The 15,539-nt window shown below is 62.3% G+C and overlaps 1 protein-coding gene across 1 annotated transcript in view; it reads left to right on the forward strand.

The window, feature by feature from the left end:
• The first annotated feature begins 3,095 nt into the window (after positions 1 to 3,095).
• The window catches only part of PRRX2 (paired related homeobox 2), a 37,509-nt gene continuing 25,065 nt past the window's right edge, over positions 3,096 to 15,539 (forward strand). The window contains exon 1 of the mRNA XM_054727598.1: positions 3,096 to 3,457. Within this exon, the coding sequence (XP_054583573.1) occupies positions 3,205 to 3,457 (253 nt within the window). The 5' untranslated portion in view covers positions 3,096 to 3,204. The remainder of the gene's footprint in view (positions 3,458 to 15,539) is intronic.

Genomic DNA, 15,539 nt, shown 5'->3' on the forward strand with positions numbered 1-15,539 from the left:
TATTTCTAGGTATTTATTATAAAGGAAACAACGATGGGTGTAGAGCAATAGTGGGGAAAGTACGGCGAGGCTCTCCCTAAGAGCGGCGGTGGCCCTGGCCAGGGTGGCTGTCAGTTGAGCGTCATCCCACGTGCACTGAAAGGTTGGCAGTTCGATTCCCAGCCAGGGCACAGGCCAGGGGTTGCCGGCGCCATCCCCAGTAGGGGGCGTGTGGGAGACAGCCCATAGACGGTCCCCTTTCACGTGGATGTTTCTCTCCCTCCCTCTTCTTTCCTCACTCTCTAAAAATCAATTTGAAAATCTAAAAAAAACAAAACAAAAAAAAAAAATCACACCAAAAACAACCAACCAACCAATCAAAACACAGTGGTGGACAAAACTACTGACACGGTAAGCAATTATTAAAACGTTGATACAACATGGTTCAGTTTTCATAATTATGCGGGTGTCCCTCTCCATCTATCTAGAACCGTGGTCGGCAAACTGCGGCTCGCGAGCCACATGCGGCTCTTTGGCCCCTTGAGTGTGGCTCTTCCACAAAATACCACGGCCTGGGCGAGTCTATTTTGAAGAAGCGGCGTTAGAAGAAGTTTAAGTTTAAAAAATTTGGCTCTCGAAAGAAATGTCAATCGTTGCCCTGTTGATATGTAGCTCTGCTGACTAATGAGTTTGCCGGCCACTGGTCTAGACTATAGATATAAGCTAGAAAGACGACTCTAAAATGGAACGATGCAGCCTACAAGCCCCTTTTCTTGTGTTATTGCTTTTTCTAGGTCTCCAATTCGATACTGAATAAATGATTATCTCCCATCTCTGTCTCATTAAACCAACTTTAAAACATGTCTGGAGCCCTGGCCAGTGTTGCTCAGTGGTTAAAGCATGGTCAGCCTGTGCAATGATGTTTCCCTCTCTCTCTCTCTCTCTCTTCCTCCCTCCCTCCCTCTCTCTGAAAACCCATGGAAAACTACCCTCACTCCTGGGGTGAGGATAAAAAATGTATGGAATGCGTATTGTGTGTCAGAGGTCCCTGGGAGGAGTAGGATATACGGGATTTTCATTTTCATAATTTTACTGTGTTTTCTAAAATATCCACAATAAGGTCCACTCTTTATTTTATTTATTTTATTTTTTAGCACGTGGTCGTTTGAGACCGGGGCAAACACGCACTTGCACTCCCGGTCCGCCCCAGGACCCAGCTTCCCTGGAGCCATCATCAAGGGCCCGCTCCCCCTCCGCGGAAGTTCTCTCTGGAGAACAGGGGCCCGCTCTGTTCCCTCGTCCCTCCTCGTCCCTCCTCGTCCCCCCTGCCTGGCGCAGAGCTTGGTTCAATAAACATCTGTTGAACTGAGAGGTTCCAAACTGGGGTCCTATTTTCCCTTCACCCCCCACTTGGGGTTAGCATCGTAGGGTTTATCGAAATCACCAAGAACGGTGTGTGTCTTCGAGCCGTCTCCCTTTGCGGTAATGAGTCGTGACCTCGTCGGGGTAACGGGCCCTTGCATTTCCAGGCTGCGACAGGCCTGGCTCTGGCTCAAGGGCTGAGCTCTGGTGCAGTGGCCCGGCCTCTTGTCCCCCTCTGCCTTCCCTCTACCCCCCAGCCCCCCCCCGCTGGGACTGGTAAGGGCGATGACAACGCAACAGCAGCAGCAACAATGCCGAATGCATGGGAATCCTCTGGGCTGGCCCCTTTGTCATCCCCTCGCACAGTTCCAGGGCCTCCCAGCTGGTACGTGGCAGCGAGCTCATTCAGATCCATCTCACCAGCTCCCAAGTCCAAATGTGCCACCACTGCCCTGCACTGCTTCTTGGGAATAGATGCTTAAAAAAATAACAAGTCACACGTACTGAGTGCTAAGTGCCCAGTGGCCACGTGTATCAACTTAATCCTTCTTCCAGCCACTGCAGAAGGTGAGGCTGAGGAGGTGAGAGAAGGAGCTGAGGAGACCGCTAAGGCCCACAGCTAGGAGGTGCAAGCCTGCACTGGACCCCAAGAGGAAAACCAGCTTGTGCAGGACCTAGGCCGCTGGCCTGCCGACCTCGGGGTGCCTGCAGAGTGGGCTTTGTGTGCGGGAGCCCAGAAGGGACATTCTGAGGCCTTCTCCCGCCGCCTGGTTTGCCTGGTTTTTGTCGCTGTGACCTCAGGGCTCTGCCGCCATGGCAGGGAGGACAGGCCGGCCCTCAAGCGCCCCCCTGGGGAAGGACCGGTGGCATCGGAGGGCTGCGAGTCAGCCCCCACCAGCGGCCCCTTTTCTGTGCTTCCCTTTCACAACAAAAACAGGAGCAGAGACAGGGCCTGCCCCTCTCTGCCTGTCACCCATCTGTCAGTCTGGCTGTCGTCTGGCTGTCTATCCTCTAGGAATTCTGGAGGGACCTCTCCTCCCGGCTTGCTTTTCCTTGGGGAGGGCCTGGAGCGCCCTGCAGGTGGGCGCCAGGGGTGAGTGTATGTGCGTGCGTGTGGGGTGCGTGGGGGTGGGGAGTGCGTGTGGGGGTGTGGGGGTGCATGTGTGTGTGTGTGTGGGGGGGTGCATACATCCCATAAGCTGGAGACCGTGGGGCTCTCTGGGGAAGACCCGGGGCCAGTGGAACAGACAAGGCGGACCTCCGAGTCTCTGTCAGGACAGGGGCCGCGTGGAGGCGCAGGGGGAGTGAGGGGGCAGCTAGAGGGTCCAGATCTCCCCTGTCAACTGTCTCCGAGCCGCTCCCCACCCCTGCGGGGGAATTTGTAAGCGGAGGGGGGCGGCTGCTAACCCCTCCCCTACCACCTCCCCAGACACGCGTTGGGGGATTAAAAGAAAAAACACAAAACACTTAACTTTCCCACCCCTTAAAGTGTGGGTGCGGAGGGCGACACCCTTGCTCCTGCCCCCTCTCCCCGCCCCCAGCCGCCAGCCGGACCCGCGCGGGACCCCCGCCCTGCCCGCGGCCCGAGGGGCGGGGAGGGGGAGGAGGCGAGGCCGGGCGAGGTTTGCATCAAGAGGGGCGTGTGGCCGGAGCGGCTCGGGTTTTAGCAACTTGGGAGCGAGCGAGGAGCAGGGCCGGGGAGGGCGGAAAGTTGGTCCCCCGACGTCAGCGCCGGGCGGGCCGGGCGGGCCGGGCGGCCGCGGAGCCAGAGGCGGTCGGAGCGGGGGGAGCGCGCGGCGCCGGGGCGCGCTGGCTGCGACCCCGCCGGCGACGCGGCCCGGGACCCCGGGGCGGCTCGCGGACATGGACAGCGCGGCCGCCGCCTTCGCCCTGGACAAGCCGGCGCTGGGCCCGGGCCCGCCGCCGCCCTCCGCGCTGGGGCCCGGCGACTGCGCCCAGGCGCGCAAGAACTTCTCGGTGAGCCACCTCCTGGACCTGGAGGAGGTGGCGGCGGCCGGGCGGCTGGCGGCGCGCCCCGCGGGGGCCGAGGCGCGGGAGGGCGCGGCGCGGGAGCCGTCCGGGGGCAGCAGCGGCAGCGAGGCGGCGCCGCAGGACGGTGAGTGCGGGTCTGGCTGGCGCGCCCGGGGGCGTGGGAACGGAACGGGGGTCCCGGGCTCGCGGGGGCGGAGGCTGGGGGCTCGCGTGGCCCCAGGAGCGCGCGCGGGGCCGGCCAAGATGCGCCCGGAGCGCTCGGGCAGCCGGGTCCGGACTGGGGCGGAGCGGGGCGCGGGCGGAGCCGCGGCGCGTGGCAGGACTTCCCTGGGTGCGGGCGCCCGGGCGCCGGGGGACTGGCCGCCCCGCGGCCACAGCGGAGGGGTCTTTGGGGATGGAGCGGGCCGCGGGGGCCGAGCTCTCCGCCGCGGAGGGGGCCGTCTTGGGGCCGTAGCCATCTCCAGTCGCAGGGGGTGGGGAGGGGGGGGAAAGTGGGTGTGATTACACAGCTGGGGAAACTGAGGCCTCGGGGAGCACAGCCGCTAAGTCACACAGCTGGGTTCACACTCTGGCCCCTCCCTCCGAGAGGCCACCCCCGCCACTACCACATCTGCCTAAGACTTGGGCTCTGCCCGGCCGGCGTGGCTCAGTGGTTGAGCCTCCACCTAGGAACCAGGAGGAGGTCAGGGTTCGATTCCCAGTCAGGGCACATGCCGGGGGTTGCCGGCTCCATCCCCAGTGTGGCGGGTGCAGGAGGCAGCTGATCAATGATTCTCGCTCATCACGGATGTTTCTTTCTCAATCTCTCTCCCTTCATCTCTGAAATGAATAAAAATATATATAAAAAAAAGACTTGGGTGCCTCGGCGGGGGGGGGGGGGGGAGAGGGGGGGGGGGGAGAGTCTGGGGCCGCGTCCCCCTTCCCCCTCCCTCTACCCCACCAGCAGCTTCCTAGCTGGAATGTCCCAGCCCCACAGAGCCAGCTAAGCCTCTGCTCCTGATAAGGTTAAAGGTCATCAGGAAGGGGCTTTAAAAACAAACAACCCACCCAAGTGGCTTTTTAAAAAAAGTCACACTGGATGGGAGGGTCCTGAGTCTGGTGAGAAGCAGGCGGGGCAGCAAGAGCAGAAGAGAAGGATGAGGCAGAAGCCCAGCCCTGGGCAGTTTCACCAGGGGGTCCCCAAGTCCCTGCAGCTCACCCACACCCTGAGGAGGCGGGCTGGTCTGGGACCACTGACGGGACCTTTCGCTCTGGGGCACAGGCGGGCCTTCCGAAGGCGCTGGGCCCCTAGGGGTCACCCACCCGATTGCAGCATCCTTCCCACCTGCCCTGGGGGACCCTGACTTCCTGCACCAGCCTCCAGGTCTCAGGGGAGCCCCTACTGGTTGCACGCCCTGCTTCTGCAGGAGAGGAGGTGCCGGGAAAGTTGAGGGCCTGCAGCCTCATTTGGAACCTTGTGGGGAGCATATGTGTATGGTGGGGGGCACCTGACACACGCCTGCAGCTCAGCGAGTGCCCTGCCGTGCCAGCTGTGCCCCGTGCCGCTGGCTCCCGCCCGTCAGCCACAGCGGACTGACCTGTCCTCACTCTCCGGAGTAAACGTGAAGTGGGCAGACCCACCCCTGGGAGCTGGGGTGTCCCTGATGGAAAAGTGAAAGGAAGGGGTCTGGCTTGGGCCAGGGGTAAAGTGGGGTGCCCTCTGGTGTGGAAGGGGGAGCCCTGCCATCTTCAGTTTGTTCCGGGATCTCAGGCCTCCTGGGAGGAGCAGCTGGTCTCTGATTTCACCCTGATGAGTGGGGGACCCCAGGGGTGTGGAGAGGAGGAGCAAATGGAAGGTAAAGCGAGGAAGGAAGGGAGGAAAGGAAGGAGAGGAGAGGCGGGGAGCGAGGGACTAGGCGCGTGGACAGGGCCGTGGCAGCCCCAGGTACCAGGGTGGGTAGTGGGTCTCCCCAGCAGCCCCGGTGGCCAGGCACTCTCCGTAAGAGCCAGGGAGGCTTGGGGCCTTTTCCTAAGGGGGGGCTTCGGCACCCTGGGAACACCCAGGTGTTGGGGACGGAGGACACCCCGGGGTGGGGTCAGGTGGGAGGGGCCCAAGGGCCGCAGTCAGGCTGCTCCCGGAGGTGAGGGACCGGGGCCGCAGGCAGAGTCGGGTCAGGCTCCACAGGTGCTCACGTCGGCCTCTGGCCCTGTGAGGCCTGGCCCGCCCTGGGGACTCGGGGTCCCGCTGGGGACTCCTGGACCACAGCGATCGCTCCAACCCGGACAGCATGAGGACTTGCTCAGGAAGCTGAGCATCCCAGTGTAAAGGATGCTCTCCTATTTGGCATTACATCTTCCCTACTCGTTTTTGGTGCTCAAACACATTTTTTTTTTTTTAATGAAATGGGGATAAAAACTGGAGATTGTTTTTTATTCGTGTCTTGACTTGGCACCATTAAAAGGAGGTAATTCTATACTCAGGCATCAGATGGAAAACAAATCACTAGCCCATGAAATCCAAATGTTTCATGTAGAGTCAAGCACGTCCCGAGGCCAGCTGGCATGTTGCAGGGGTGCCCGCTGCCAGGAGAGACTCTGGAGCAGCGGTGGGGTGCCCTGTGGCTGCCCCCAGGCCTGTGACAGTCCGTGGCTGGCTCTCTGGGGCTGGGGCTGCATCCTCCCCTGGCAGGTGCGCCCCCCCCGCCCCCCCGCACACACTGCCACTGACTGTGAACTCCCAGGTCCGATGTCTCCAGAGGTGGGGGAGAAGGGACCTCTCCACTCTTCATCCTGACGGCCCAACCCGCATCCCTGGACCCAAAGCGGGCACCCAACCCCCCGGGCACCCGCCGGGGCTCCGGGCCGCCGGCGTGGGCCCTGGGCTGTGGCCTGGTCCTCCGGTCCTGAAGCCGCAGGGAGCGCTGTGTCGCACTGAGGATTCCGACAGGCCTGCTAGTGGGTTTTCCGGCGGCGTCTGCAGCTGTTTCTGGTCCAAAGAAAGGGTCCGCCGCCCAGGAGATGGGGTGCCCCATGAGAAACTAAGGGTTCCTGGGGAAGCGAACGAGTGAGAAACTTGATGCGTTTTCAACCTGCCAGGGTAGCAGGCTCAACCAGTGTTTAAACATGGCTTTTACTCCTTTGTTTTCACAAAGCCCACAGTGGATACAGCGTCTTCTTGCCAATGGTTTTCCCAGACTCGGCTCCCCCGGAACTGGCGTGGAAGGCTGTGGCTTCGCCGGTGACTCAGAGCAATCCAGGGTCTCGGGTTCCTCCCAAGTCAAACGCTGAGGTCTGCGCCGGGGCGCCGAGCTATGCCAAGCACGTTAGGAAAATAAACCCTCCTTCGCGGCCTTTGCAGGGACTCACAACAAAAGAAACCACATTAATAACTGAGATGTTCTTGAAAGCATTCCCTCCTGTGGGCAGGGCGGGAACAGAGATGCAGACACACTGTGAAAATAAACAAAGCCTGGGGGCCGGGGAGGCCCCAGCCCGGGAGGAGGCCTGGTACCTGTTCCCGGAAACCTCAGGGCCTAGCAGGTCCGACTCCCGAAGATTCGGGATGCTGGTGCTCGAGTCTGAGGGCACAGGCCGAGTCCGAGGGCACAGGCGGAGTCCGAGGGCACAGGCGGAGTCCGAGGGCACAGGCGGAGTCCGAGGGCACAGGCTGAGCAGGGCACAGGCGGAGTCCGAGGGCACAGGCCGAGTCCGAGGGCACAGGCGGAGTCTGAGGGCACAGGCGGAGTCTGAGGGCACAGGCCGAGTCTGAGGGCACAGGCCGAGTCCGAAGGCACAGGCTGAGCAGGGCACAGGCCGGGTCTGAGGGCACAGGCGGAGTCCGAGGGCACAGGCCGAGTCTGAGGGCACAGGCCGAGTCCGAGGGCACAGGCCGAGTCCGAAGGCACAGGCCGAGTCCGAAGGCACAGGCAGAGTCTGAGGGCACAGGCTGAGCAGGGTGTGGGGGGATCCCTTTGAGGACTCGCTCCCGGAGCCTCAGCCTGTTTGGGGTGGAGGCCTGCGCCTTCCCCTTGCCGGGGACCGGTGACAGGGCCGAGTGTCTGTGAGTGCTGGACCCGGAGGGACCATTGGTTCCAGAGAGTAGGACACTTGCCTTCCGTGGTTTGAGTTTTTATAGTGGTAAAATATAGTTAAATTAAGAGTTATCATTTCTTAAGAAATTCTCACCCGAGGATATTTTCCCATTGATTTCTAGAGAAAGTGGGAGGGAGGAGGGAGGGGGAGAGAGAGAGAAACATCGATGTGAGAGAGACACATTGATTGGATGCCTCCTGCAGGCACCCGGACCGGGGCCGGGGATTGAGCCAGCAACCGAGGTGGGTGCCCTTGGCCGGAGTCGAACCTGTGACCCTTCAGTCCTCAGGCCAATGCTCTAACCACTGAGCAAAACTGCTGTCAATGCTTCCGGGCGCCTACACACCCGGAGGGGGGATTGCTGGGCCATAGGGTCCTCTGTTTAGTTGTCTAAGGACCCGCCACACTGTTCTCCATAGCGGACTCCCCATTTAACCGGCCTCCCTCTAACTGGCTCTGAAAAGTGCCGGGGGTAGGGGGTGGGGGCGCCTGGGGCTGTGGAGCAGGGGGCGGGAGGAAGCCAGCAGGCCTGGTAGGAGCAGGGCTGGGGGGGAGACCAAAGGGTTTCTCCAGAACCCAGCCTGCTTTCCATCCCGCCGCCTCCCTCCCTTCCCCTCACCCGTTCCCTGGTGGGGGCGGGGGCAGAGCCCTCTGCAGGGAGGGGACACTGGGTCCTGGCTGCTGCTGTCATCTCCCTGCGTGACCTTGGGCGGATCACATCGCTCCTCAGTTTCCCACCTGGACAGTGCCAGGCAGTGCACGATGGTCCCTCGTCATCATTTGATCCAGGCTGAGAAAAGGCCCCGGAGGGGTCCCCAGAAACGTGGACCCTCAGGAGAGGGTGTCCCTCAGCACGTGCCCAGGGGCAAGGAGAGAGGGAGGGTGAGCGAGAGGCCGAGGAAAGGGCCTGGAAGCTAAGAGCCCGGGGGTTCAGGTGGGGAACCTGGATCTTCCGGGGGGCTGGGAGGGGCAGCGGTCTCTGTGTCTCTGGTTCTTGGTTCGTGCTTCCAGGGGGATCTTGCCCCTCCGGCTAATAGATCACTTGGGGGAGGCTTGGGGGCCTGGATCTGCTAGCACCCGCACCAGGGCCCTTCCCTGGGGGCCGAGCGCCACAGGGCCGGAGTGTCACTGTCCCCTCCAGAGACTCTGAACCCTAACTCTGGAGGAGTGAGCACGCCAGCTTGCACAGCACCCCGAGACCTGGAAGCACCCTGAGGCTCGGTGTTGCTACCCATGGAAGGGCATGATGGGCAGTGAAGTCTGTGAGTGTGTGGCGAGCCTGAGTGGGCGTGGGAGACTGTGCCTAGCACATAGTAGGTGCTCACTAAAGGGCCTCCATGACAGCTCATAAGACGCGCACGCAGCCCTGGGAACCAGGCAGGGTAGTGACTGGCACCCTTATTCTTTGGAGGCCCAGAGAAGCAAGGCAACTTGCCCAAGGCCCCCAGCTGGGAAGGAGGGGTGGGACCCCAAGTCCAGGCCTCTCTCTCCTGCACAGCTCAGCGTTTAGGCTCCACGGGGAGCCGGGGAGGGGAAGCCGCACCAGTCTGTGGGGTCAGGGTTTGTTTGGGGAATGAGGGAGGCAGGGTGACAGTGACCACAGCACTGGCTGCGAGCCGAGCCGGCCGGGGCTCCGCGTGCCTCACCCCGCACTGTCCTCCCACTGGCCATGGGAGCCAGTTCTCTTATTGTCCCCATCTTATGCAGAGGGAAACTGAGGCTCAGAGTTGAGCCACTTGCCAAGGTCACACGTCCCCATGAATAGGAGAGTCCAGCCCAGGCCTGCTCGGTTCTGAAGCCCCTAGTCCTGCCCTGTCCTGGGCCCCCCCTGGCACCCCATGAATGCTGGGTGGCCCAGCCAGGGATATCCACTCCCAGGCGGGGTGGGCTGCATTCAGGCCCCATGAGGCAGTCGGGGGGGGGGGGGGGGGTCTCGCCTCGAGGTTCTGAGCAACCTGGCCGGGTCACAGGCCTGCTGAGGCGGGGCAGGCCTGGCAGCGTGGGAAGTTTGGAAGGTCTGAGTTCAAACACCCCTCCCACCCAGAAACATCCGACGGCCTCCCTCACCCTCTGCAGGCTGCACATGGGAGGACGTGGAGGGTCCCTGACGCAAAGAACATCGCCAGGACAGGCCCCTTTCCCAGTCCACCTCCAGCCCCACACCCGTCCGTCCGTCCGTCCGTCCGTCCGTCCATCCATCCATCCATCCATCCATCTATCCATCCAACAATCATTGTTTGAGCGACCACGTGTCCGGCCTTGAGCTCCTACGACCTACCCAGCCTTTCCCCTGTCAAGCCCGGGTGGGGTTCCCAGGCACGTAGGGAACTGGCAGGGAGTGGGCAGCCCTCACAGCTGCCAAGAAAAGCTTTACTCCAGCTGCCATTGTGGTGCTGTCTGTTCATCGAGAGAGCCTTTCACGGCTCGTCTCGGAGTCCAGAGGGCTCAGACTGACGCCCCGGCCCAGCCAGCAGCTCTCAGACCGCCCCGCGCATCCTGGCTGCGTCACTGAGGACTTTGGTCACGGGCTGGCATTTGGGGACCACATGGTGGACCGACTTTCCCAGACTCACAGACACACACAACCCCCATTCATACACCCCCCCCACACACTCATACACATTCACACATACACATCCCCCTCCCACACCCATACACACACATACACATCCCCCCACACACCCATACACACACATACACATCCCATACACACACCCCCACCCCACCCCCCACACATACCCCCACCCCACACACATACACCCCCCACACACTCATACACATTCACACATACACATCCCCCCACACACCCATACACACACATACACATCCCCCCACACACACCCACACATACACACCCCCACACACATATACACACACACATACACACATACACATTCCTCCACACACACCCCACATACACACCCCATACACACACCCCACACACATACACACCCCACACACATACACATCCCTCCACACACACCCCACATACACACACCCCATACACACACCCCACACACATATACACCCCACACACATACACACATACACATTCCTCCACACACACCCCACATACACACACCCCATACACACACCCCCACCCCACCCCCCACACATACCCCACCCCCACACACATACACACCCCACACACACACCCCATACCCCCACACCCCCCACACACACTTACACACACATCCCCCCACACACCTCACACACACCCCCAGACACATAAACACCCCACACACTTACACACACATACACATCCCACACACACTTACACACACACACTCCCCCCACACACTTACACACACTTACCCTCCGCCCCCCCACCCCCCCCATCCTAGGGCTCCCGCCGCCCAGAAATCCAGGCCAGGCTTGGGCCGCCGGGTGGCCGCAGGCAGGCAGCGAGGTGAGCAGCCGGTCCAGGTGGCGGCCAGGGGTTAAGTGCCTGTGCGAGGTGGTGAGAGGAGGGCACCGTGGGAGCTTCCTGTTTGGACAGAGGAGCTGGGAAGGTTGTCGCAGGAGCTGGGCGACACCCCCTGGGCAGGGTGCTCCCCGCCTGGGAGCCGGGAGAGGCGGGGCCTCCGCAGAGCCGCAGGGCAGGCTGTCAGGCCATGGGAAGTAGGGGGGGGTGTGGGGGGGGATCTCAGTGTGCTGGGAAGGGAGGTCGTGAAAGACCCAGATGCTCTCCCGCCCCCTGCCCCGCGCTCCTTCCTCCGAGGGGCCCCTGAGGACAGGACGCGGCGCCCGGGGGGCCTCATGCTAACGCACCTTCACGGCACCTACGGGTGCGGGGCTCTGGGAGGCGCTGCTCTGGCCCCTCTTTGTGACCGTCCTGCTTTCTGTGCGTGGCGTGGGCGGCCGGGACCTTCCGGTTTGGGGGCCGTGGGGGGCTGGGCGGGCGTGGGGGTGATGAGTTAAGAGAAGACAAGGGGCTGGGACCCCGAGGCCGGAGAGGTGGCCGGGTGGCAGGTGGCCTTGGTAGAAGGTTCTGGGTGGGGGGCGGTGAAAGAGCAGGAGGCCTGGGGCTGGAGCCCTGGACGCTTCCACAGAGCTGAGCAGGCGCCTTCATTGCTTGAGAACTGACGCCTGAGAGTGTCACCTCCTGCGACGCTGCCGCCTTGAAGGCAGCGGGAGGGGCCGGGACGAGGAGTCGGGAACTGGACCTGCCCGGGCCGAGGACCCAGGCCCCGAGCCTCTGCCCCGTGTGAGGGTTGGACCATCTGCTTGTCAACCTGTGGTCCAGGAATCAACGCACCAGCGTCACCGGGGAGCCGGTTAAAATGCACGGGCAGCCCTGGCCGGTGGCTCAGTGGTTAGAGTAGGCCCTCAGACCGAGCGAAGGGTCTTGGGTTTAATTCCCGGTCAAGGGCACGGACCTCAGTTTCGGGTTCAATCCCCAGCCCCATTGGGGCACTACGGGGTGTGTCTCTCTCACGTTGATGTTTCTTTCTCTCTCTCCCTCTATCTCCTCCCTCCCTATCACTGTCTGAAAATCAATGTAAAAAAATATCCTTGGGTGAGGATTAAAACATATAAAATGCATGTTTCCAGGCCACGCCCAGCCCAGGGGCTCTCCAGGCCCGGCCTGGGCCTCTGCATTTACAGCCCCGTCGTTAGAGGGTGAGAGTCCTGACTCCGGAAGGCTCCGTGCACCTCCCTCCTCCTCCTCAGTTGGGGGAGTGGAGAGCCACATGGAGTTGCCCGGTACACAGTGGTGGTGGGGGGGTGGAGAGGGGGGACTGCCCCGAGGCCAAGCCCCGCGTTCCCAGAGGCCTGACTTTGTGCAGGAAGCTGCGCTGCTGGGCCTGGGAGAGAACAGTCACCAGCATTCATTGAGCGCCTACTGAGTACCCGCCCGAGGCAGCCCAGAGCTGGACTGAAGTGGGTATTGCATTCGGGGGAGGTTTCTCTCGGTCCCTCTCAAGTGCCCTGACACCTCTAGCTGCGGGGGGGTTGTGGAGGGGGTCAGAAGCCTCCTGCTAAGCGGGGGGGCCTCAGACACTTCTGTCCCTGGAAGAACCCCCTCCTGGCGTCCCGTTTGCCCGCTCCCCACGCAGCGCTCCCCTGGGCTAGGGCGTCCACTGCCCCAGTTGCCCACCAGCCCCACCGCCCCCCATCTGTCCCCCCAGCCCCCCGCTGGCCTCCCCTCTTGCCGTGGGCGCAGAGGTTTACGCGCCAGAGATGGCGTTATTAAAAATGACATTTAACCAGAACTGGAATTACCGCGCGGATGGCTGCAAACCCCGGAATCAAAGCCGAGCCGCCGGGCGCGCCTGGCGGGGGCCGGGGCCTCCTCTGGCCGCCAGAGCTCCGAGCGGCCTCCCATATAAAAGCCCGCAGAGCGCCCCGGTCTTGAAAGCAGCGCACCTCCTTTCATTAGACTAACAAATAACACGTAACAGAAAACATCTGGGAGCAGCAGCCCCTAATGCGCTCAAGATGGGCCGTGGGCAGCTGGTCCGGCCGCGGGCAGCCGGCCGTGCGGGGCTCGGGCCTGCCTGCCCCCACCCAGGGGGGTTCCGGGGCCTCGGGGCGCCTGCACCTCCTCCCTCCTCCCCTGGGCCTGCCCCTGCGCCCTGTGGGACCTGGGGTCTCCTCGTCCCCCTCATCACTCACCTCTCTCCTCACAGAGGGAACCGGGAATCGAGGTGTGTCTGTGCAGGGACCGTGGGCCTGGGTGGCGGCACCGGGCTCCGCTGGACCAGCTGGGGGACCTTGACCCGGTTCTCCTTCGCTCTGGGGGCGTCGTCTGCCATCTGAGAAGACTCGTGCCTTGAGGGTGGCCGTAAGGACTTCAAGAGGTGACGAGAGGAGACCGCTGAGCACGGGAGAACTGCTCGGCAACGGTTCCTGCCGTTGTGATGAAAGTTGGGGAAACTGAGGCTCAGAGAGGTTGAGTGACTTGCCCAAGGTGACACAGCAGGTGGAGAAGCCCCAGGGTCACTCCCCCTTCCCGGCCTTCCAAAGAGCAGTGGAGTCTGGCTGGTGTGGCTCAATGGTTGAGCATGGACCTATGAACCAGGAGGTCGCGGTTCGACTCCCGGTCAGGGCCCGTGCCCAGGTTGCAGGCTCGATCCCCAGTGGGAGGTGTGCAGGAGGCAGCTGATCAATGATTCTCTCTCATCGTTGATGTTTCTCCCTCTCCCTCTCGCTTCCTCTCTGAAACCCATAAAGATACACATTTTACAAACAAGGGGCAGTGGGCACAGAGTGCGTCTGACACGGCCGCCCTCAGCCCGTGGCAGGGGGTGAGCTCATCTCTGAGAGAGAGGGGGCTGCCCCTGCCCCTCACTGGGCCATGAGTCCCCTCGAAGTCCCCACCACGCCCTGGACTTGGAGGCCAGGGGCTTCTAACTGTGATGCCTCCCCAGGACCCAAAGCATCAGCCCCATTGCTCCGGGGGCCGGGGCCCCCAGACTGGGAGGCTTGTCCAGCAAAACATCCCGAGGGGGGGGAGAAAGGACACACGGCCCTTTGCCCCCTGATTCCCCTGCAGACGAAGCTACAGAAAACAGGCCTTTGTCTCCCCAGAGAGACGCTGTGGTAGACTCTGTGCCTGCCCCTCCCCTCCCAGACAGGCCTTGCTCTTTGGTTCCAGAGAAACTGGATGGGGTTCATTAATTCACCCATTCGTGCATTCATTCATAGGTGTGGTCAGGTGAGAGCTGGCCCCTAACCAGGGAGAGGGGCAGGAAGGCAGCGTCCCTCCCCGCGGCCAGCTCGTCCCCACAGGGGAAGTGAAGCGTTACCCCATCCTACAGATGAGAAAACTGAGGCTCAGAAAGGCGAAATCACTTACTCAATGTTAGCCGGGGAATACACAGTGATTCCCCAGAGCCCAGGTACAATACCGGCCACCCCGGCAGGGTCCCCACACGGAGCTCCAGCAGCTCCTGTCTCCCCACTTCCCACCCCGCTTTGGTTCCCTGAGGAAGGTGCCACTTTTCCAGGGACCCCCTTTGCAAAGCAAGACCTGGGGCAGGCAGGCAGGAGGGCTTTGGGCTGGGCTGTGATGGAGGGGCCGGGGCCGGGGCCGGGGCCAGGGACGGACCGGGCCTTTGGGAATCTCGTGTTTCGGGGAGAGACGGCGTGTGTTCATGGGAAGGCCAGCCTCTCCGGGGGAGCGGGCTGCCCTGCAGCCACACCCGGGCGAGGAGAGTGTCAGGGCTCCGAGCGGGAAATCGCTGGAGACAAGAAGTAAAAACGGCTGCTCTGGTTTCACTGGGAAGGAAGCAAGAGAAGGCGAAGATCTAATGCTGCCGAGAGCGGAGCCGAGTCCTTGTTGAAGGAAACTGTTGCTGTGGCAGAGAATTCAAACCCGAGGCCGAGCAGAGCTGGGGTGGGGGCGGCCTTTCCAAGGCCTGGCTGCTCTCTCAAGGCAGGGAAAATAGGGGGGCCTCCCCCAGCTCTTTCCCCCTCCCTCCCTCCCTCCCTCCCTCCCTTCCTCCCTTTCTCCCTTCCTTCCTTCCTTCCTTCCTTCCTTCCTTCCTTCCACAAATACTCAGGGCCAGGCTGCCGGCTGAATGCTGGGGTCCCCGCAGGGAGCAAGGGAGGTGTGGCCCCGGCTAAGAAGGTGTCCTGGGTGCTATGAGCACAGAGACTGGGCCTCCCTACCTGGTCTGGGGTTCCGGGAAGGCTCCTGGAGGAAGCGGACTTTTCGGAGGGGCCGGAAGGATGCGTGGAGTGAGCCAGAGGAAGAGGTGGGAAGGGAGCTGCAGGTGGAGGGAACAGCAGCTGCGGGGCCTCCGGGGTGAGCCGAGGGCTGGGAGGGCGCACGCGGGAGAGGCCGGGTGAGCAAGGCCTGGTTCTGGAGTCGCAGGTTTTGTAGTGAGAGCAGTGGGCATGCTGTCTGTGCGTCTGTGGGTGTCTGGGTGGCCGGGGCACCCAGGCCCTCCCCGGCAGCTCCCTTGGTTAGTAAGTGTCCCCTGTCGTGCGGGAAGTGGATGGCTAACCTGGGGACAGCAGTTGTGTCCGGCTGCCCGGACCTCCTGAGGTGCCTTCCTCTCCACAGGAGACCCAGCCCAGCCACGCGGAGGCCTAAGATGCCAGGCTGGGGAGGGGAGGCTCCCAGGGCCTCAGAGCCAGAGGCAGGCCAGGTTCCGTGCCCAGCGTCGGGGTCGCCCGTCCACCTG

Source organism: Eptesicus fuscus, chromosome 15 (assembly GCF_027574615.1).
Source record: "Eptesicus fuscus isolate TK198812 chromosome 15, DD_ASM_mEF_20220401, whole genome shotgun sequence".
In the NCBI taxonomy this organism is placed as follows: Eukaryota; Metazoa; Chordata; class Mammalia; order Chiroptera; family Vespertilionidae; genus Eptesicus; species Eptesicus fuscus.